Genomic DNA, 24078 nt, shown 5'->3' on the forward strand with positions numbered 1-24078 from the left:
AAACTCACTACTATAAGACTTGCACTTTTCCACCACTGTAGGCTTCACTTCAATTCCAGCTCATTTTGATTCCATTGCTTAAGTTAAATCTGGTCCGTTAGTTCCTAGGGATCAATGGCTGCCACTATCTCAACCGTTGGAGCTGTTAACATAGCACCGGTACTGTGTTTTTCCCGCCCTCTTTAGACCTTTCCTAGCCTTTGATTCTTATCGATTATATCAATTGAAATTCTTTCTTTCTGGGTTTTTACAAATCATGGGTTCTTTTGTTCTCTGTTTTGATATATGGGTTCTTCTCAGTTTCAGTGTATTATGTATCTTTTTGTTGGATTTTCATAGTATTGATTGAATTTCTACAGTTTTCTCTGTCTTTCATTCCTGGGTTCATTTGTTTTTTGTGTTTTTATTATGCTGTTAACTTTTTTATTTGATTTAACTCCCCGTTTGGATTGTTAGGATTTTTTAGAAAGTTTGAAACGAAAAATATGTCTAAATGTTCCTACTTGGTTTACATACTAAAAATGATAACTTGAACCAATCCTATTCAATTTTTTACTTAGAGAGCCTTCAATTTGTGATAATATCTATCTAAACTAGTCATAATCATATCATTTCCCTCTAAATTGTTAAAAGGAAAAAAATTTCAGTGTTTTTCTTGCAATTCAAACAGGACCTAAAGGAATTTTGGCTTCAGGGCATGTTTGAATTTGATTTGGATAGTAGCAAATAAAATGGTGTCTGTAATTTCATCTGAATTGACTGGTTTTTTGGGAATAAAGAGGGGGCTCTCTGTGATGCAGCTGAGCTTACACAGCGCCATTTCAGGAGCTTCGGTACCGAGCTCTGCGTTCTTGGGTAGTAGCTTGAAGAAGGTGAACTCTGGTTTGGTCCAACCTAAGGTTTCTTCAGGAAGTTTCAAGATTGTTGCAGAGATAGATGAAAAGAAGCAGACCGATAAGGACAGATGGAAAGGTCTTGTGTATGATGCGTCTGATGATCAACAAGACATTACCAGAGGAAAGGGGATGGTTGATCCCCTCTTCCAAGCTCCTAGCGGAGCCGGAACTCACTATGCTGTCATGAGCTCCTATGATTACATCAGCACCGGACTCCGCCAGTATGAGAAAAATACCTTTTGTTTGTTTGCATTTTTACTGTTTTTTTGTGTTTGTTTTGTTAGAACTTGAGTATCTGAAATGGGTCTTTCAAGTTCATCAGAAGTTAATATGAAAGATTTGATCTTGATTAAGTGTTTGGGAACTATTTTCAGGTACAGTTTGGATAACACCATGGGTGGGTTCTACATTGCTCCCGCTTTCATGGATAAGCTTGTTGTTCACATCACCAAGAACTTTTTGAATTTGCCTACCATTAAGGTATGGTAACTATATGCTTTTTCTTTCTGTTGGAAATTTTCTGGCAAGGGTTTAACTATTTGTCTACTGCACCTTGATTGATTCTGGTGAATTCTTACAGATTCCTCTCATTTTGGGTATTTGGGGAGGCAAAGGTCAGGGGAAATCATTCCAATGTGAGCTTGTCTTTGCCAAGATGGGAATCAAGTGAGTTATCTGACCTTACAGAAATATAACAATGGATTATAACATTTTGGAAGTTTTAGTTAGAACTGCTAATAACAGCATTTAATTTAAGCTCTATTTCATGATCCACAAGACTATATTCTATCTATTTGAAATGACCTTTTAGTCTATCATAAATAGAGTGGGGGTTGCCTTTGCTTCCTTGATGTCCTGGCTTCTTTCAAAAGGAATGTAATTATTTAATTCCCATAATCAGTATTGGTTGATGCTGACTTCACATTTTTCTAAATATGTGTAAACTTTCAAACTTTTCAACCTTCACGTCTTGTGTGCCAATAATCTCAACTAAATTTCCACGTCCCCATGTGAATTTCTTGTCTGAAACTTCATATTTAGGACTCAACATGTATTTCAAAGAACGAATTGATGTGTTAGTCCAGAGAAACAGATTGTTATTAGGAAGCATCCATTGGGGATACTAATGTTTGTTCAACTTTCAGCCCCATCATGATGAGTGCCGGTGAGTTGGAAAGTGGAAATGCGGGAGAACCTGCAAAATTAATCAGGCAACGGTACCGTGAAGCAGCAGATATCATTAGGAAGGGGAAGATGTGCTGCCTTTTCATCAATGATCTTGATGCAGGAGCAGGGAGGATGGGTGGAACCACCCAATACACAGTTAACAACCAGATGGTGAATGCCACTCTCATGAACATTGCTGATAACCCAACAAATGTTCAGCTCCCTGGCATGTATAACAAGGAGGAGAATCCCCGTGTCCCCATCATAGTCACTGGAAATGACTTCTCCACATTGTATGCCCCTCTCATTCGTGATGGTCGTATGGAGAAATTCTACTGGGCCCCAACTAGAGAAGATAGGATTGGTGTCTGCACTGGTATTTTCAAAGCCGACAATGTCCCCAAGGAGGACGTCGTCAAAATCGTTGATACCTTCCCTGGACAGTCTATTGGTATGCCTCAAATATTTTATGAACATCATCCATCATCTTTTTACCCTTCATTATGGATTGCTAATTTCTTTTCCAATGTTCTGTATTTTCTGCTGTATAGAATTATTTTTAAAGGATTTTCCCATGTGCATTCCTACTGAGTGAGAAACTTCCATTACTTTAATAGTAACATATTATTTGGTTTAAAAACGTGAGAAATTATAAATAAATGAGTTTGGCTTTGCAAATGGTTTTCAACTTGGAGACTAAACTACTCCTATGAAATTGATCAAACCTGAGTTCTCCTTTGGGAACAAAAACAAATCCATTATATTACTTGGTTTCTTCTGATCTTTCTATCAATCTACATGATAATATTTCGGTTTTACTTTTCGTTCTCATTTTTGCACGAATAGCAATGGGTTTCTAAGAAGTCAGCCTTGTGGCTTCAGCTTTCAGCCATGTGTGGATTTGTATGAACAATGGTCTTGTTCCAGATTAGCAACACAAACATTAACTAATGATTAATTATATAATTTTGATTTGCAGACTTTTTCGGTGCCCTCAGAGCAAGAGTGTACGACGACGAAGTGAGGAAGTGGATTGCGGGTGTTGGGGTTGAAAAAGTGGGGAAGAAATTGGTTAACTCAAAAGAGGGACCTCCAACATTTGAAAAGCCTGGTATGACCCTTGAGAAGCTCATTGAGTATGGTAACATGCTGGTCCAGGAGCAAGAGAATGTAAAGAGAGTCCAATTGGCAGACAAGTACATGAGTGAGGCAGCTCTTGGGGATGCCAACAAAGATTCTATTGAAAGAGGAGAGTTCTACGGTGCAGCCCCATTATCCTAGAAGCCCTGATGGGAAGGAAAGATTGTAGGTCTAAAGTTTTTATGAATGGATAGTAGGAGATAGCTTAGAGTGTTATTTTTATTTGGATGTAAGCAAAGCAGCCCAACAAGTTAATGTTCCTGAGGGTTGTACTGATCCATCTGCTTCGAATTTTGATCCAACAGCCAGGAGTGACAATGGCAGTTGCCTCTATCAGTTTGAGTAATGTTGCAAGTCTTAGTCTAAATGGGCAGCCCAAGAGAAAAGATTTCAATGACTAGGAGATAAAATGCCACTTCTGTATCCATGAATTAATATTTTGTGAAGTGTTTGTGTAAACTTATTTCAATCTTAAAGCGCTTTGAATTTATGATCACATATTGTGTTTGTTACCTCTGAAAAAATATAGTAAGAAGTAAAAACCACAATTACATTAATTACTATAGTACAAGTAGAAGCCCATGAACTGTATTAGCGCTCATTCAACGTGATCTGTGTCACATGGAAGTGTGTGATTTTCAAAAACATGCATGTTTTTTTCTTTTCTTTTGTTTGGTAAGCAAGAAATATTTATTGTGAAGAGAGAAAATTTCATAGGAGCATGGGAGAAGGTCCTCTTTGTGACCAAAAGGTAAACATAACTATGAGCAACATTCATAGATGTATAAGGGAAATGTCAACCTAATCTAATCTGTCCTTTGTGATGTCTTCTTACTCTTGCATTTCTAGCTCCCTGAAGAGGCTTTTTTCATGTACAAAGCAATTTTCGGATGGTGGAAAAAATATTTCAAAATTTACAATTGCCTTGAAAATCATTTGTAAAGTTAACCATCAAGGATCGGAGTTTTTTTTTAAGGTTATTCGAGTAGTCAAGGGTCTGTGATCACAGTGTTCAACTGAACTTGAAAGCTAAACCTCCCGAGAAGCACCGCAAAAATGTTAACTGTAGAGAGGCTGTGCCTTGTTCTATCTGTCTGAGGCTATGGCCCTACTTTACAATTTATGTTCTGGAGATTCCTCTGGTGGTCTAGAGGCATGAAACAATTGTCGGATCTCAGTTCAAACAACATTAAGAAAGAGATGAGGACTATTGATGTGAAAACAGGGATGCTTGCAAGGACATGCACATCTGCACGATGACGTTTGAAGATTCACTGTTGATGATTAATTGGCCGTTCATGAAATTTTCTTACAATAATCTATCAAAGTACTCTTGCTTCCACCCCATTGGTATTATACACACCCGTCCATCCTGAATGTTGAAAAAGTGAGGCCATGTTCAAGAATAGTAAGTTCTTTTATTAGCTTGCTTGTACGTGAAGCAAGGTAATAATGAAAAGGAAGTTGCCTTTTTATGTTTCTCACATATTGGAAAGCCTCCCAAAACGTGAGATACTATTCTTCTTTTGGCTTTTGTCACTTTTGGTGTGGCTGGCACAAGAAACACAGAACAAGAAAAGGTTGAGGGTTTGCTTCTCATATTGTATTGTATTGTTGACTACCACTGATTAATAAAGGAAGAAGAAGAGATTGTCGCCTGTGGACGTAGGCTTTGCCGAACCACGTAAATCCGGTGTGTTTGTTCTTGTTTCTCTTTTCTCCCTACTTCTTTTCTTCTCTACTTTTCTGCTTGCTTGCCAATTTGCTTTATTATTTTTTACACGGTTAGCCTCTCTATGCCGCTATTTTCTTAACACTGAAAAGATAGTAGTGTGTGTGTGTGTGTGAGAGAGAGAGCTCTGAATCGCCTAATATACCACCAATACCTCCGAGACCTGGATTACCGTTGGAACTTCCATTAAAGTTGAGCTTGACCCATCCTAATGGGAGAGGTATCCAACTTGTGGAAGCTCTATACTCGGTGACCTTTTCTTAATAATAGTTCTTCAATTTCTAAGCATTCCGATTGTACTATAGCTAGACTCTTGATGTTACCTTCCCCCTAAAATGGGATCAATTTTGATGTCTAGTAATATCCATTTCAACCACCTATTTTTTCCCTGAAAATAAGATTATTCCTTTCCTCCTATACATGTGAAGTCATAGTGTAAGGTACGTAGCCCTATAGCAGATGCCCCACTCTACCAAAAGAGAAGTGCATACATTACTTGTGGTCAATAAAAGCTAAACCAGGTCGGGCACGATTAGTGTTGCTAGAAAACAAAACCGAGGAGGGTAGAAGACCTAGAACCAGACAATGTTTACACAGTGGGGTCGGGGCGTGACAATATAGCTTCTTTATTTGTTTTGAATTTCTGCATTTGGAAGTCAAATTAACAAGCTGAGGGTTTTTCTTCTTCTCCTGTCTTAACATTGCTTTTGTTTATTTGAGCTTTGTTCAATACATTATATTTGTCAATTTCCCACAATTGGTTGCCGCACAATTTGATGCAATGCCCACTCCGGCACAGAGTCTCTCTCTATATGGCACTTTTTGTCATTCAATTCTGTGCAAGGCTTGTCACTCTTGTTATTTACCGTGCTGAAAAATTTATTAGAAAAAAACAAGTGTTATTGATTTAAATAAGAGGGATTCTAAACTCGCAGGAGCCCTTGTAGAATTGGTGGAGAAGGGTGCCACCATTGGATCCACGTCATAGTTCGTGCATTTATTGTGGAACTGAAAAGGGTAGAAGCAATGATGTGGATCCAATAGTACCACCCTTATTGAAAATTTGATTCCATTCCGGCGTTGGTATGGACGTACCAAATGCTAGAATTGGAATAACGATTGATTCCCTAGATAAATTCTAACGCTTACACAAACACTAGAATTGGAATCATTATCCGTTTACATGGGGAATTGGAATTCGATTGGAATGTGATACCGATACCGATTCCTAATTCTAGCGATCCAAACACACCCTTTGAGTTTATCAAGTCCATGCTATGATTGAAACTGTAAATGACTTCGCTCTTTCAAGGTATTGGATTCCTTATTGGGTATTGCAATTAATCTCATTGGTTAACCCCGGGCCAACTTACCCGAATATTTGAGAACCATTTGAGGCATACCAAACCAAAAGAGTAGGCACACACACACACACACCAATATTGTCCCTCTATTCCAGGGATAAAAAACGTAACGTATGTGGAATAAACTTATCATAATATCTCATCCATAATTTATTTTAAGATAGTTTGATTTCGTTTAGTTTGTATATCATTTACTGCTCCTATGCCGCCTTCTTAGGCTCTTTATCTCAATGATTGAGATAAGTCATCCCAATATGTGTATGAAGGCCATAAGAGATACTAATTCATGTACAGGAAGATATGTCCAATCTCAACCCAACTACACATTGTCTTATGCTGCCCCTTTCCACCAATGTTGGGCCAACTAACTGCATCTTGGATTCCAATCCACCGTAGACTCGTCTATTCCTAGACCTCCCTCTATTCCGGAATCTCTCAATTGGGGATCCTACTCATACTCACTTTTGTTTCCAATGGTAAGTTTGTTTCTACTAAATTGTCTATCCCTTTCAGAAATGACTTGACAAGGGAAAGACCGTAAGATTCTGAGAAAAAATGTGTTTGGTTGATCATTTTGTAAGAAGAGAGAGAATAAACTTGTTTTTTTTAATCTCTCTAGGGTACCCTAAATTTAATTACAGGCCAACCAATTAAACAGCCAAGGAAAAGAGAAAATGATGTCATTTTACTTTCCATTCCTAGATATTTTCCATTTTCTTTCACAACCAAACATATTCCTAAGGAAAACAACAGGGTTGTGGTTATCAAGTAGAAGGCAGAAAATATTCTTCCTGGAAATATTTTTCATGCGATACATATGTTAAATAACACTGGTCGTGACTGTTCACATATGGTTTAGGAAAACCATGTGTTGTGTGCACCCACCAAATGGCATGCCATTTGGGCATAAAAGCATTTCGAATCTTTCACATGCTCCAAAGGTGGTTAGTGGTGTCTCTGTCAATGTTGTCTACCAGACAAATAAATAAAAAAAACTTACATTGGGAGTATAGACTTGAGGTCATGTTTTCACTAGTGAGACCCCTAAAATACATTTACTGGTAGAGTAGAAAGAGACCTTAGAGAGACTGCCCCAATCCATGAGTGGACTTGTGAATTGTCTTTGAACGTGGGACAAGGAAAGCAACATGAGAGAATACATTGTCTATAACCCCAATTGAGTCTGCAGCTTTTTCTCCAATAGTTTAATAAGGGAGATGATAAATTTGCACCCCTGTAGGATAATTTGCACCACACTAAAGTGAATTGATGTCGAAAAGCATAAAAAAAGAGGGGAACGTGAATAGACTTTTAACGCTTTCTGACATCAATTCACGTAAAAGATGTGCGAATAATCCTAAGGGGGTGCGAATTTATCATCTCCTTTTAATAAATGTGAAGTTGACTAATACTTGCCTCTTGTCTTCAAGCAGCCATGTCCATTACAAGCCCCATTTTCCACACCAAACTATATCAAGTGGGTGTAGAACGGTAGTATCTAGAGGAAGGAAAGACAGAGCTCTCTCTTTACATCATAGGATTCCACACAAGTTCCACTGTCAAAAGAATTTCTTAGCAGCCAATAACATGTCAATGGAGAAATATTATTTAAACTCATTGCAATTGATGGAATGTATTTCATAGGAAAATGATATCCACACCCCCCTTGCTTTAATAAGTGCTCCCTTTTCGTTGATTTACACTTCTCTAATCAGTTGTTTGAGGAGTTAACAGATCCCTAGAAACCATAATGTAAAAGAGAAACGATCGTGTAAAAGAGAATAAAGATTGCAGTGTCCTAACCAGAACAATCAGGTGCTTATGTAATTTCCCATTTTAAAGTAGGACACTTAGGATAAGTAACTTCCTTTATTTCATTTTCACTAGGAATAGTATCTGTTTTTCCTTATGTGTTTGAATTCTAGGAACACAACATCAATAGGTTGTGCCCCAAAAATCATTTCTATAGGCTGCTGATCCTAGCCCTCCAATCTATAGAGGTTTCCATAATATGCCGCTCCTTTTAAATCTGATGGTTAAGATCACCCTATAGATTTTTTTTTAAAAAATTCGGGGGGGGGGGGGGAATAAAAACAGCAGCCTATTAGCTGTCGACACGTAGCCCGATGATGGCCCACCGCAGACCCCGCGTCAGCAGGGGTAGTTTGGTAATTACAGCAGAGTAGGTAAGCTCGAACCTATAGCTGGCCGACACCTGTCCTGGAGTAATAACTCCTCAACTACCCCAGTTTTCCCTCTATAAAGGGGCTTCCAAAGCTCATAAAAAGGTAATAACTTCTCACCCCACCACTCTTAAACTCGCTCTGCACTCCTGCTCATACTGACTTGAGTGTCGAAGGGCCTGTCCGGAGTAACACTCTGGGTTGGTCATTCTGACCTCGTTTGCTCTTTACGCAGGGCTCAGCTACTTAGCTCCCTTACCTCGGTTTCGCGGGTCCTCCAGCTCGGCTCTTACGTCACTGTCATATCTGTTACTGATTTTAGGCCTAACAAGTCCTATGTGATTCACCTTTCATTGGTTGAAGAGCATCAGGGAAGAGGAAAATATCCCTCGACCGAGAGGATTCTAGATTGAGGAATACATTACCGAGACAGACAGAGGCAACTACTTTTCTTTGTATCATGACCGACCTGGTTTAGCTTTCATTCACAAAAAGTAATGTATGTCTAAACGAAACAAAGAACAAGAGAGTATAATACAAAATATCACACCCCCTCTGCTCCTTTCTCTTTGACTTATTGGCGAAGCAGTAGTTGATGGATTTGATTTGAGTTCAATTAGCCAATTGGAGTCACATCCTCATGAGATTGAGGGGACACTTGGTTGGGTTGTTAGGCGATTGAAATCGCTTCAATTCGAGCTTTGTCGAAGAGGAGGAGAATGAGGATTATCTCATTTTGAAGAAAGAAAAAAAAAACAAATATGTTGATTGGATAATAATTGGAAACAAAAGCTGAAAAATTGAAACTAGACTAAGCAAGCGACAACTTATGAAATAATAAGAAATTAAATGAATCACCTACCGAAGTATGAGTCAGAGCAAGGAATATATCCTCGACTCTTAATCACCCACCGAAGTATGAGTTAGAGCAAGGAATCCTCAACTTTTTCTCCTTACGCCTTCAAACTAGTCAAACATGTTCTCTACTGCTAGTCTAACTCGTACAAACATGTAATAGCTCCTTACATCTCCAAACGAGTCAAACATGTACTCTACTGCTAGTTTAACTCGTACAAACATGTAATAGCGGCACCGCCCTTGATATTTGATCGGGGATTTTCTAGCGTCCATCGCAGAACGCATTTCGCAGATCTCCTGTTGCATGCGAGGTCAGCCACACAGGCTCACTTTTCAGCAAATTTTGTCTTCTTTCATGAGGTGGCCGTTCTCACATGCAACGTGCTATCCACGAAACGCCTCCTGGGATGGACCCTAGCAAATCCCATTTGATCGAATAGCAGCCTGAGTACATAGAAAATTACATTTATGGTCATTGGAAAAAAATCAATTTTTATGCCCCACAACGAGTATTTGGATTTCTTTCAACCACTTTCGGCCATCCCATTTTTTCATGAAGATGTGCTCAGATCCACTGATCCTCCTACTGACCAATAGTTTGGCTCATTACTAATGCCCCATGCCACTTTGATCTATGGAGTCTTCTTTAGGGTTCCACCCAGATAAGTTAAATCGTTGATTTTTGTAGTCATTTATCTTACGAGTGAGATGTTCATTCAGCATGGGACTTAAGAGGGCAAGCTTCAAATTTCAAATTTTAAAGGAGGTTGGGCCAGTTGAGTTGGGCCTATCAAGGAGTTTGGCCAACTCAAGAGGGGCAGCTGCACCCCTTATGCTACATCTAGCTCTGCCCCTAGACCATGTAGGTTGCATATGATAGAGTACACCGTCAACATTCTAATTGCACGCGTGTGGGACCCAAATTTTTTTTTTTTGGCGTAGGTAAGCTGGATTGTCAGGATCGATCCTGACTGTTTCTCTCACCTAGTTGAACTTAGCTCACTTTTACCATCCTGGTAAAAAGGTAATTTTTAGGTCTCCCATAGGAAAATGAATGTGAAATCAAGACCGTAGATCTTGTAGTAGATCGTGTGGCCACCGAAATGGTTCTAGAAATGCAGTTGTAAAGGTCTTTCCTACAACGACATTTTTTTGTCTGGTCCTATGCCTTCTAGATGGTGTGGGTCCCACTCACGTGCTCTCAGGTAACAGGTGGACGTATACCGTAATTACCTTCCTCGAAAACAAAGGAGTTGGGATAGTGTTAAAGAAGGCCTAAGATTGGTTTCAATGAAAACGAAATGACAGAGTTGGGTCTACATTTACCTCAATCCACCCTTTCGTCTTGTCTTATTTCATTTCTTCTTAAATTCAAAGATATATGAGTATTAATGTGACCAACTCTGATGGGTCACAGTCAAATTAATTTCTTTCCTTTTTAAAAAAATTTACTTACATATAGTACGAGAAAAATCAGGATAATTTTTGTGGTTAAAACATTAAATAGCCCACATGATTTTCATTGACCTCAAAAAAAGGGTTTTGATTTTGTCAATACCATTTCCATCCCTGAAGATGTATTTCAAACTTATAAGTTATAACTCTCTCTCTCTCTCTTTCTCTACTTTAATCCTGGATTGTGAAAGCAAAGGGGAGAGAATCCTGCATCTCTTGTCTCTTCATCACCAAACACTAATCACTCCTTCCCCTGTTACCAAACCCTCGAATCTACATTTTCTAATGACAAAAACTATAGGATTTTTCTGGGTTTTTCTCATTCTCTCAACCCCAGCTTTTTCCCAGCACGAAGAGTTCTTCCACAGCGGATTTCATGATGTGGGTAACAACATAACCCTAAATGGAGCTTCAGAGATTCAGAAAAATGGTATTTTGCAATTAACAAACGACAGCACTCGATTAATCGGCCATGCCTTCTACTCCTTTCCCATCCAATTCAAAGACCCAAATGGATCTGCTTTCTCTTTCTCCACATCTTTTGCTTTTGCCATAGTCCCTGAATACCTAAAACTCGGTGGCCATGGCCTAGCCTTCACAATCTCCCCTACAAAAGAACTCAAAGGTGCTCAACCTAGTCAGTATCTCGGCCTATTCAACGCATCTGAAAATGGTAATTTCTCAAACCATGTTTTCGCAGTTGAATTTGATACAGTTCAAGATTTCGAATTTCAGGATATAAATGATAACCATGTGGGAATCGATATTAACAGTCTACACTCGAACATGTCTGCTAACGCCTCGTATTTCAATGGTTTGATAAATCAGTCCCTTCTTCTTAAGAGTGGTAGCAAAATTCAAGCTTGGATTGACTATGATGGATCAAGAAAGCTCCTTAATGTAACGATTTCGCCTTTTTCTTCAAAGCCCAGTATCCCTATTTTATCATTTGATTTAGATCTTTCCCCAATTCTTGAAAATTCCATGTATGTAGGCTTCTCTGCTTCTACAGGTCTACTTGCGAGTTCTCATTATATATTTGGATGGAGTTTTAAGATGAATGGTGTAGCTCGCTCTCTTGATCTTTCTTCACTCCCTTCTTTACCAAAACACAGAAAAAAAAGTACTGCTTTTCTCGTTGCGGTTTCTTCTTTGGCTGCATTTCTCATGGCAACAGCCATTTTTGCATCCATATATGTAATCAAGAAGATAAAAAACGCAGATGTGATTGAGCCTTGGGAGAGAGAATATGGGCCTCACCGATTTTCGTACAGCGAATTGAAGCACGCTACGAAGGGGTTTCGTGACAAAGGGTTACTTGGATTTGGGGGTTTTGGAAGGGTTTATAAAGGAACTCTCCCCATTTCGAAAATCCAAGTCGCGGTTAAGCGGGTTTCTCATGAATCCAAACAGGGGCTTAGAGAATTTGTTGCTGAGATTGCGAGTATCGGTCAGCTCCGGCACCGGAATCTGGTACAATTGCAAGGGTGGTGCAGGAGGAGAGGTGATCTGATACTTGTTTATGATTTCATGTGTAATGGAAGCTTAGATAAGTTCTTATTTGATGAGCCCAAATTGATTTTGAGTTGGGAACAGAGGTATAATATTATCAAAGGTGTTGCTTCTGGGCTTTTGTATTTACATGAGGGGTGGGAGCAGATTGTTATACATAGAGATGTAAAAGCGAGCAATGTGTTGTTAGATGGAGATATGAATGGAAAATTGGGAGATTTTGGGCTTGCTAGATTGTATGAACATGGGGCGAATCCGAACACGACCCATGTGGTAGGGACTCTGGGGTATTTGGCACCAGAGCTTACAAGGTCCGGGAAGGCCACGACGGGGTCTGATGTTTTCGGGTTCGGAGCTTTGTTGTTGGAAGTGACCTGCGGCCGGAGGCCGATTGAGCCGAAGGCGTTGCCGGAGGAGTTGATTTTGGTGGATTGGGTGTGGGACCTGTGGAGTAAGGGGAGGGTTTTGGACGTGGTGGATAGAAGATTGGAGGGGGTATTTATATTAGAAGAGGTAGAGATGGTTTTGAAGTTGGGGTTAATGTGTTCTCATCCTTCGCCCGGAATGCGTCCAAGTATGAAGGATGTGGTGCTTTATCTTGATGGGAATTTACCCGTGCCGGAGGTGTCTACTTGTCCACCGGAGGATTATGAGGGGAAAAATCATGCCTTTGATGATTTTGTTCATTCGTATCCTTTGTCGTTGGGGAAAGTGGGGACGAATTCGTTTGGGCATTCTCCTTCTCAGTGTTCTCCTTTGTCTGGGGGAGGTAGTAGTTCATGGATAATGAGCGATATTTCAAGAGATTGATACAGAGGTTTGTTCTTGGGAGGTAGAAGAGAGGGTTAACTGATCTTTTGTTTGAATTTTGTATACTTCTTATTAGTTTTAAGTGTATTTGAATTTGTAACTCCTCTTAGTACATTAAGGTAGAGGTAGGAGAAAGAGGGTTTTCTTTTTCTTTTTACTTCCATTAATGGAGAATTTGATATGTGTGCTTACCGGCTCTTGTGGGTTGTTTGTACTACAGACTATACAGTGACTTAACCCCTCTGTAAATCATCTCTTTATTGAGAAGCTTCTTTGTTGCTCATTACAAGTTTCAACATTTTCCTAGAAGTATCATTGCTGACATTTCATTTGAAGAGAATACTAGTAAAACAGGAACAAGTTGCCATTAAAAAAGTCTTTAAGTATGGGGAGATTCCATTACAGTCGATCATAAGTTTATCTCTTTTCATTCGTCAGACCAAAAGTTATTTGAATCTCTAATATAATACTCCGGAGACCTTGAGTAAGCAAACTTGGAGGACATTAACAAATACAAGTTGACATACTGGCAGCTCAACGACCTCGTCCTAGAAAAATTTCTTTTTATTTGGGGAAATATGGTATGATAGGGATGAGAACTGTGTTTGATTGGAAATTAGAGTCAACTGCCGTGTTTGGATTGCAAGAATTTAGTGCAAAAGTTTGGACAAGAGATAACTTTTTTTAGAATTTCATGCTCTTCCAATGTTCGATTACTCATGAAAAAAGCAACTTGGATAAGTAGAGTTCAAGTTTTGTTTGCAAGAACCTTTTAATTTATATTAATATCGCTATCACTCCACTCTATATTGTTGAAACAAAACAAATTCCTGAAAAAAGATTGCCTGAAAATGTTTTTCCTGCAATACAAACAGGGCCAGGACCCAATCCAAATGATCAACAGTGGGTCGTAATGGGATTATTTATGCAATCTAGTTCATATATATTGGAGACCGTCATGTCATGGCCGATGACCAAATGGTAGTGTACCATGCCCCAGACATACCAAATGGGATATTGCCTACACATTCGATTCTAGGAGCTTATCATGGCATATTGCTAGAGTCTTGCAAGTTGCAACTTGAGCCCAATAATCAGTTTTGGACTTGCAATCAATTCTCAAGATTCAAAACAAACGTAGCCTAAGTGAGGCTTTAGTTTGCAACTTGGGTCGGGCAAACCCCAAGCCCAACGGCTTCAACCTCATTTCCGGTTGGGTTGGGAAAAGCCAACCCAATTTAATTTCGGGACAGGTTAGGGTTGATGCCTTTAGCAGCCTGCGCATTATAAAAATCATATGGTTATAAGGTTTTTTTTTTTTGGAGATGATTTTTTCACCCCACCTGTAGGATTATACACCCCCTTGTAATGTGATTTGGTGTAAAAAAGCGTTCAAGTCTGCCCACAATTCCTTTACAAGGGGGCACATAATCCTAGGGGGGGGGGGGGGGGGGGGTGAAAACCTTCTAGGAGGGGATTCTAAGAGGGCATAGGATGGAACCCAGACCCAAGAAGGCAATAAGATGGAATCCATACCGACGACCATACTCAACAAATTTTCTATCGGTCTCTATCATAAGATACTTCCAGGGACACCTCAACAGCAAATAACACATAAAGCATCAATCAAAATAGCAAATCAAGGGGTAAGCCCACCCTAACTTCTTCAAAAAACTAGAGGCAAAGTGATTCTAGCATTTTCTCACTACTATGGAGTGGATACCAAAGTACAAATGTACAGGCTGAGTGAGCTTTACTGGATGGTTTAAGATAATGTATAACTATTAGGATTCCGGAAGTATGGATTGAATCAGAAAAAATCATGATCGATATGATATGGTAGGGTATGTACTCCCTGCACTACAAGAAAATTAAAACTCGGGCGTGTTCAGTGAGGCTTCTCATTCTCGCCATAAAATTCAGGCAGAATCGGACTGATGACAATTTGCGGAAGCGACTCTCGCTCTGCGAAATCTCATTATCTAGTTGCCTAAAATGTAAAAAAATAAAGGATACGGACTATGAGGGCCCTTGTTTCCGAACACTTTTTGAGTTTTACTTGCTTTTATCGTTATGCACCAACAAAAACAGCAAAATCCATTTTTATAATGGTTGTCGAACACACCCTAATTAGTTTTTATGGCATAATCATTTTCGGACTGCATGGGCCTGGCAAAAGTAGGGGTGCAACTCGGGTCGAGTTCAACCTGAAAAAAAGTCAAGTCAGGTCGGTTTCGGTTTGAAATTCCCCATCCCGGGTTGAATTTGGGTCGGGTTCGGGTTGAGGGTTTGGGCAACCCGACTCAAGTGAAACCCATCATTTTTATCAAAAAAGTTTTTTTTGTAAGCTTAAAAACTAGGGTTGGGTTGGCATTAGGCTTAGTCAACTACATAAGACCCATGCTAAGCATTAGGCATCTTAGCTAGGCATTTAGGACCAGGGGCGATGCCAGAAATTTTGCACAAGGGGGCAAAAATTATAGTAATTTTTTTATCTATCTTAAACTTAAGATAGAAAAAATTTCTATCTGAAATTTTGCACGAGGGGGCAAAAATTATAGTAAATTTTGCACAAAAAAGGGAGATAAAAATGGTAAAATTAAAATTTTAAACTTATTTTCTATCTTAGGGAGGATTGGAAAGGGGGGCAAATTTTTTAAAAAAGGGGGTAAAGATAAAAAATATATTAAAACATAAAGGTATATATTTTTTTTTCCAAAATACTAAGGGGGGCAATTGTCCCCCTTTCCTCTCATGTGGCATCGCCCCTGTTTAGGACTGAAACTCCTGGCCCGCATGAGTATAAACTGTGAACGGCAAAAATAAATCAAATAAATCATCTAGGATTCACTTAACTTAGACTCTTTAGGAGAACTGTCATATAGATTAAATCAAATTAAAAGAATCGAAAGAGGCATTTAGGAACCACATCGAAATTAGATCATCTATGATGCATGTCCCGTAGTTCGCACATCAAGAGAGTTTAAATGAGCATTTTAAAAGAGAGAAAAGTGAGTTAACTTTTGAAATCGAAGACCGGATTACCGGGCGAGAACGGTGCATATGATGGTATCTATCATACATTCCTTTCTTGTAATCAAGTAACGGATCTAGACTCTAGGATCGTAGATCATTGCAGTGTTACTTATGGGTCCTAGGTCCCTTACCTAGGTGACGACTCTGGTCATTCTTTTTTGCGTGAAATTCAGATTTCTTTAGTGATCCCAAGTTCATGAAAAAGATGATTTGTATCAATAATAAAAAACACACCGCTCGCGTGGGTACCGAGAGACCAAGAGAGGCAGGTCGCGTCCCTCTCGTGGGATCGAGTCTCACACTTGGCTAGTCTCTAGAGCACTCCATGAAACCGAGATACAGACACAAGGCCTATACACATGTCGGCTTCGAAGAATCACCTCAGGAGAAGTATTTCTTATGTGTGAAACGTGTCCGGTTGACCGTATAGAATAACTAGCTCAAAGACACGTCTATTATGCAATTTTGGTCAACTTTGATGTGTTCTCACTAAGTAAATGTTCAAATCGTAAGATACCTTCATTTATGCGTAAGAAATCCAAGTATGATGGGATAGTTTCTTTGATTTTGAAAATGGTGGGGGATTGTTGGATTTTGATTTTCAAAATCACGTTGTTAGAGTCAAAGTAAAGTTTGAAAAAGTTTTTCAAAATGTTTTGACAAGAGAGAAAACGAATGGGTGTTTCTCTTGATTTTTTCGAATTGATTCGTGACCTTTGCTTCCAAGAGTCATGAATGGAAAGTTCAATGTCCAAAGGACACTTCATGAAGGTTCATGACCATTCAAGAAGTGAAAAGACACAATCAAAGGGACATGGGTTTGAACTTTTGAAGGGATGTTTCCGAAGGGTGTTTCTATTTGAAAGGACACAAGTTCTCTATAAATAGAGAGGGAAAACGTCTAGATTAGATATACTCAATGTAGAGAAAGCCATAGAATTTTTAGTCTCTTGATTCTTTCTTGTAGTTTCCCCTACAAATTATTTTTCTACTTGTGTTTTAGAAAATCTATCAAGTGTTTGTTATTCTAGAGAAACGAACACTTGGGTCTCGTAGTGCAAAACGTCATCAAACAAATTGGTTTAGAACCAGGCTTCATTGTACATTGAAGGCGAATTCGTGGACCCCCTTGCACAGATTTGGGGGGCGAATATCGTCTTAAGGAAAGCGACTACGCGCCTTGAAGCATCTCATTCTTTTTCTTAATGAAAGAATTTCTCCAGCAACAAGTTGTTCACATTTTTCAACAGAGAACAGTATTTTCTGTTGATGGGTATGAATTCTCTTGAAATACTTCATTTTGTTTCTTATGTGACTGATTATTAGCCTTTGTACTATAATTGTTTTCTTATGGGTAGATTTTTTATATAGGAACTTGTGATTCTTGAGTTTTCTGTTGATGGGTATGAATTCTATGAAAAATTGCGATTTTTAATACAAGCAACAACTGTTTATGTAGGAATACTAATATATTTTTCTTGATCTATGTTGCATAGACTAGCTTACTAGTGTCAGACATCTGGCACTAGTACAGAATACAGAAACTTGGGAAACACCTGAAGAACAAGTTCCATGGATTTGCAGTATATTTAACATAAATTTTAAAACTTTAATTCATCTACATAGAAATAGGGCTAAGTCATAAAATTTAAGAATTTAATTCCTTTACATAAAAATAGGCTTAAGTCATGTCGTAAAACTTTTATTAGGGGATTGAGCTTCTACTTCAGTTGGTTAAGGCCTTTTTTTTTTTGAAGTAATGGAGGACCAGTGGTTACGGCTTTGTTCTTCAACCATGAGGGGTTCAGTCCCATCTTCTCTACCCAAAAGAAAAATAAAGAAGAAACTTTAATAGTTTATGTAAAGATCAGTAGTCTAAAATGAAATCTGTTCAAGGCATCAAAGGAAGATGCAACCTCTTCCTTCTCTTCTTGTTCGCTAGCCTCCTCATCTACCTCTAGGGGTAAAGAAGGAGATATATGTGCTTGTGTCTTGAGTCTCTGCATCTGCATGATGAGGGCATCGAGATCAACTTTCCATTTGTGGTTCTCGGCAATGCTGGGCCAGGAACTTTTGCCATTGGTCCTCACATGCTCTTTCCTTCCTCACATCGTCTCTGATACTCTACCGATGCATAGATGCTCAGAAAGCGATCACGGACCTCCTCCCATTGACGGAATGGAGGTTGGCCCAAGTCACGACGCCCCATTTCTATGAGTAGCCACATGCACTCTCCACGCAGTCTGACAGTCTCCCTGGCATGCTGTAACTTCTCGTGATGATTGAAGTTGTAGTGTTTGTGTTATGCATCGAGAGCGTCTACCCAATATAGGCACTCGGTCTTGACATCATCATAGCCAAAGATGTGAGGAACAAATGGTGGCTCCATAGATGTAAATGTGAAAGGTTTGTCTCGCCAATGGTTACGTGGATCAATGCTGAATTGATGCACTCCATTTGACAGATCTTATTGTCCCAAAACCGAAATGAATGTGGGAATGGTAACCGTGCACTTTATTTTGTAGCTGCCTGTTATAGAAAGTGAACTGCTGGTCACACTATAAGTGAGTTCCAATCTGGGCTCAAGGAGAACTGATCAGCTGGAGGATATACAAATTTACACTTAAATTCAGATAAATGGTACCCAGATATGCTACTGTAGTCAAGCCTGCCAGCTTCTTGGACACTAATAAAAGTTTCTTCTCAGTGCTGCTACAAAAGGAGTGGTCAAATTATTTAATGCTGTCAATAAGGCACAAAATTCTCTAAAGGCTAGACTCCTTTGAGGTCTAAAGATGGAAAACTCTGAATCAGAGGAAATGACTGTCTGAGATCAATACTTAGAGTGTTGTGGCTGTGCACCCGAAGCTAGCACTCAAGCACTCTGTGATTATTAGGCCATGGAACTCTGATGAGGTGATCTGAATGTAATGCCTGCTGGTTAGGAAGAGGGTTCCAACACAAGTCCAGTCTTAATGGTCACTTGTGACCACAATGGACGTAGCTGGAAGGTTCTCCAATTAAGATTAAAATCTGATAAAGGGTGGAGGAGATTTGATCAGTAGTAAGCAATGGAGGCCCAGGATGAGAGGAGACTTGAAACTTCAATGAGTGTTATGATGTTCCAGGAGTAGTAGAAAATCCATTGGATGAAGGCCTGCCCAATTGAAGAGTTGTTTCAGCTGAGAACTTTTATGGGATCAGAACAGGTTACCACTTTCCTTTAGATACGAACAATAGCGACAGCTACATTGTTGTGCTAGGTGTCTCAGCTGAGAACATTTATAACAATCCTTCTACAACCTTAAGCTCTCCTATTGACGTGGAAGTGGTGTCATGACTGCGTTCACTGTGGTAGCAATTTTGTAAGGATAATCACCAATAGCAAGAGAAAATATAATCTAGAATGATTAAGGGCCTGCCAAAAGAGGCTTTAAATCACAAGTAAACCAAACTCTCTTCTCAAAGCTTATAGATTAAAGAATGATATTACTTAGAGCTCACGAATAGTACAGAACTATGGATTTTCTAAGGCCAATAAACAGAATCGTCATTCTAAAGGAAATTCCAAACACCAACAGTAATGTCTAGGATGCAAGGGCATGAACTCTGGTTCAATGAACGAAAGAGTATCAAGATAGCTAGGGTTGTGGTTCTTGAAATTGGAGTCACAGAGGCAGATAATGTGCAGAATTCCGTTCAAGGCAGTTAATGTTTGAACTGCTCTTGTACAGGTTTATCATCAGTGCAAGAATGCTCCCAAACATACCAAAATGACTATTCTTCAATTGTAGTTGGACTGGCAACCAAGGAAAGAGAATTCCATGTTTCTTTTCGGAATAGGACTATGAACACTCACAGGATTCAGGTAATTTTTTTTTTTTTGATGGGCAAGCTGAGGTTAGGCAGACCTCTACCAGATATATTAAATAAGGATAAAAGATACAGCGATAAAGAGGAAAGACCAGCCCCTAAACATGAGGGGGCAACAACAAAAAAACAAAATGCCACAGGGCACAGAGCTAGACAAAAAGGGCCAAAAGAGCCTACAACAGGGGAGGAACAACAATGGAGCGAATAAAAACAACAAAAAGGCAGCACAGGGAAATACACCAAGATCCAATCAAAGCGGCCATGAACCCAACCAAACCAAGAGGAAGCATCACAGCAAAACGCCACTCAAGAGAAATTTCCCGGAATGAGCCCTTTGAAAGGGGTTCTGATTCCAGGGATGTTGTTCATCAATGGAAGAATTTTCCCTTTTTTTCTGCTAACTAATTGCCAAGAATCTTCATTAGAAGATCTGGGAATAGAGGTGGGGGTTTTATCTGTACTGGGTCTGCCTTGTAGAGGCTTGAGCTCTCTTCGATATGAATTGAATCTTTAGGGTAGACCATCTGCTGATTTGGCTTCTCGGAAGTGGAAGGAGCTGAGTCATTGATACCAAGAGCTGCATAACGGTTGTGCTGTTTGACTTGGGCATCGGCTGGGGGAGACAGAATAATGGCTAAATTACTCATGAGTTAAATCCATCGAAGCATAGCAGTGACCAAATTCTCATGCCCAAAGACAACTTTCAACAAACATAGCATCCCTAGAGTTTCGTTACTTCCATAAATGCATGTAGATAATTCAACACCACATGTAATTGTAGGAAACTTAGATTTCTTCAACATCAAGTGCCTTGCTCAACCATTAAATTTCCATAGCTTATATAATGCCCAAAAAAAACCAGAGCTTCTAGCTTGCAAATGCAAATATTAAATCGGCCAACTCACAACAGATCTTGCATGTGGCATAAGTAATTTTAGTCAATTCAATGGTATTCTCCAAATGGCCTCCACAAGAGTTTCAACAAGCACTTGTGGGGCAGATTGTTCTTCTTTAACCAATGGCAGCAACACAAACAGATGGCAAGCAACTTAGTCTACTTACAAGTTATTTTGAAGAAGAGGGAAACATCATTTATCTCACAAATTGCCCAAGTCCACCAGCCATTTGCAACAATCAAACTACAGCTTTGCAAATGGAAAACTCCAAAACAATATACAGGATATTGAAATATGGTCTAAAACATTATGCAAGGATGTTTCATTTGGACCTAAAGTTCGTCTTTCAACTAGTTTTTAGTTGAGAGGATTCCTAAAACTCCAATCAGATCTAACCTTCCAGACCTGAAGCAGTTTCAAAGAAGTTCCAACTCTTAAGGTAGGATTACTTAAGGCATGTAAAGATTTTAAACAGAATGGCAACTCACAGAGTTTGAATGTGCAAGGTAGATGGATTTCTGGAAGGTCCCAATCTGCTTGACTTAATTCCACAAACCAATATTACGAAAATCCTACAATATCAATTCCTGAATTTTCTCTGCCGAGTCCTCAACTAGCAGCAGAGTTATTTGGAATTCATAGTAGAACTTAAATGTTAATTCTCACATCCCCAAATCAGCTTCAAATTTATTACAAGAACGGCTTCCAACTTGAAACAATTTCATGAAAATATGATTTCTAGTGGCAGATAAATACAAGATTATATATAAAAAAAATGATGGGAAACACTAACCCATTGTAGATATGAATACACATGGATCTGGAATTTTTTGCCATGACCGATAATGTAGCCCGTTCCTGTTAGCTCAGATCTAACAATTTTCTTTGTAATGTTTTCAAAGAATTGTAGAAATTAAGAAATTTTTGCAAACCAGCTTTGATACCAATTTGACGCCGAGCACAACCGGCTGAAGCAATCCTCTTTGAAAAAGGGATGGGAGAAATAGAAGAAAGCTAGACTCACAAGCTTCCAATCCATCATCTCTATGTAGTTAAGACCAGTTTGGTTGTTTTTTGGATTGACCCCTTTCTGATGCATGCACAAAAGCTCTTGGTTTGTCCCAACGATTCGCTGTATCACCCCCTTCTCTAGTGAGAGTAGTTTCCTGGTAGGTTATCAGCTGGTGAAATGCCATGAAACAATCTGGGTGTCGACTGCTGTGGCTAGTTAAGACCAGTTTGGTTGTTTTTTGGATTGACCCCTTTCTGATGCATGCACAAATACATAATTCTATTGTGGAGTAAACACCTACCGGTGGTGACAAGTGAGAAAGCTCCTGGTTTGTTCGAACGATTCGCTGTATCACCTCCTTCTCTAGTGAGAGTAGTTTCCTGGTAGGTTATCAGCTGGTGAAATGCCATGAAACAATCTGGGTGTCGACTGCTGTGGCTAGTTAAGACCAGTTTGGTTGTTTTTTGGATTGACCCCTTTCTGATGCATGCACAAATACATAATTCTATTGTGGAGTAAACACCTACCGGTGGTGACAAGTGAGAAAGCTCCTGGTTTGTTCGAACGATTCGCTGTATCACCTCCTTCTCTAGTGAGAGTAGTTTCCTGGTAGGTTATCAGCTGGTGAAATGCCATGAAACAATATGGGTGTCGACTGCTGTGGCTAGTTAAGACCAGTTTGGTTGTTTTTTGGATTGACCCCTTTCTGATGCATGCACAAATAAATCCCACTTTTTAGGCTTTTAGTTATTTTATTTGATTTGTGGTTGTTATTAGAAATCGTAGCCGATATTATTTCTCCTTATGTTTTGGGTTATGGTATTATCCATGTAACTGCAAAATGTGGGCTGTAGTTGCTCTATTTAAAAGGCATGTTTATCTTTAATAAAAAAGAAGAAGAGAATTTACAGTAAAATAGAAACTAAGTTTGTAGGAGAGTAATGGCTCCTCTCGAACCGAGCTGTTAGGAGGTCCCGGTTGCCTCGAATCAACCATCCTCTTTCCTATTCTTCCTTTTTATTTTGTTTATTTGTGTTACGGCCGATTAGGCACTTATCACTTGTCACTGGTGGTAGGGATCTGACAATGGGCAATGATATGAGGTTGTACTCCATGGATAGACCTTTGGCGTGGTGTTAGGTGCAAAGACCTTCTCTTTCTTTCCCTTTCCAAATCTAAAAACTTCCCCCCACCAAAGCGAGATCATGGGATAGGCTCGTGATAACTACGAGCATTACACAAGCATACATAGCAATCTAAATTTGCTAAAGAAATAAATAATTAAATACGAGGTAATTTATTGTCCATAAAACTCCAAATCACATGTCTGACAATACCTGAATAAAAACTCTAAGTCTCTAGTTGACAAAATAAATATAGTCTAATTCTTAATCACCCATTCCTCCTGAAACAAGAAGAAGCAGAGTGAGTTTGACAGCTCAACAAGTAACTATATCAGTTGGATCAAGCATATGTATGCGTTTAATATAAAAAATTCTAAAACATTTTATAAAGACGCTTCTCATAAGAAAAATATTTTTTATAGTTGAAAACACCACTAAATCAGATGCAATACAATTTAAATAAATTACTTTATGCTTATCAGTCTAGGGTACGGTCAATGCCACATTCCCATTGACAGTTAAAAATTTAATTCCAGTGTCACAGCCCCACTGGCAGGTAAATAAATTTGTCAAATGTGGTCATCTACCAGTGCGACAACCCCACCGGAAGGTAGGCTACTGTAGGATACTAGTTATTCTACTTCGACCTCAATGCCAGACCTCAAGGCCAGATCAAAATCATTCCACAATAACACTGCCCTTTTGGTTTTTGCAGCCAAATGTGAGGATTATCCTCCGGATCCATGGGTACAAGGGTCTTCCAAGATCAACAGCAAAGAGAACATGAAAGTGGTCTCCAAAAACATCAAACAAAACTATAAAATTTTCATTTATAAACCACCTTTTGCTTCTTGCAATTTACATCCTTATAGTGGTACCGCCAAAACTTTCTCAATTAAAACCTCCTGATGCAACTAAAACCTCAAAAACCGACTTAAGCTCTGAACTTTCCACCAGAAAAAAAAAATCATCCATTCTGGTTATAAATCCAGATGCTATTGACGTATCTCCTGAACTTGT

The 24078-nt window shown here is 39.1% G+C and overlaps 1 protein-coding gene and 1 pseudogene across 3 annotated transcripts; both read left to right on the plus strand.

Annotated features, from left to right (window-relative positions):
- LOC143880057 (ribulose bisphosphate carboxylase/oxygenase activase, chloroplastic) lies at positions 1–3699 on the plus strand. Of its 3 annotated transcripts, XM_077382831.1 has the most exons (7): positions 1–159; positions 801–1117; positions 1271–1376; positions 1477–1562; positions 2042–2514; positions 3043–3324; positions 3437–3699. In XM_077382831.1, exons 1-7 carry the CDS (start codon positions 115–117, stop codon positions 3547–3549), a joined length of 1422 nt encoding a protein of 473 aa, XP_077238946.1. In that variant the 5' UTR covers positions 1–114; the 3' UTR covers positions 3550–3699. The 3 variants fall into 3 exon arrangements, with proteins under 3 accessions (XP_077238946.1, XP_077238945.1, XP_077238944.1); XM_077382830.1 differs by having other exon boundaries at positions 3043–3699; XM_077382829.1 differs by having other exon boundaries at positions 20–159; positions 780–1117; positions 3043–3699.
- A 7175-nt stretch (positions 3700–10874) lies between these two features.
- Positions 10875–13308, plus strand: LOC143880054 (L-type lectin-domain containing receptor kinase S.4 pseudogene; annotated as a pseudogene).
- Positions 13309–24078: the final 10770 nt, after the last annotated feature.

The sequence above is a fragment of the Tasmannia lanceolata genome, unplaced genomic scaffold, assembly GCF_043159265.1.
Source record: "Tasmannia lanceolata isolate RefF3 unplaced genomic scaffold, GAP_Taslan_0.1 ptg000006l, whole genome shotgun sequence".
In the NCBI taxonomy this organism is placed as follows: domain Eukaryota; kingdom Viridiplantae; phylum Streptophyta; class Magnoliopsida; order Canellales; family Winteraceae; genus Tasmannia; species Tasmannia lanceolata.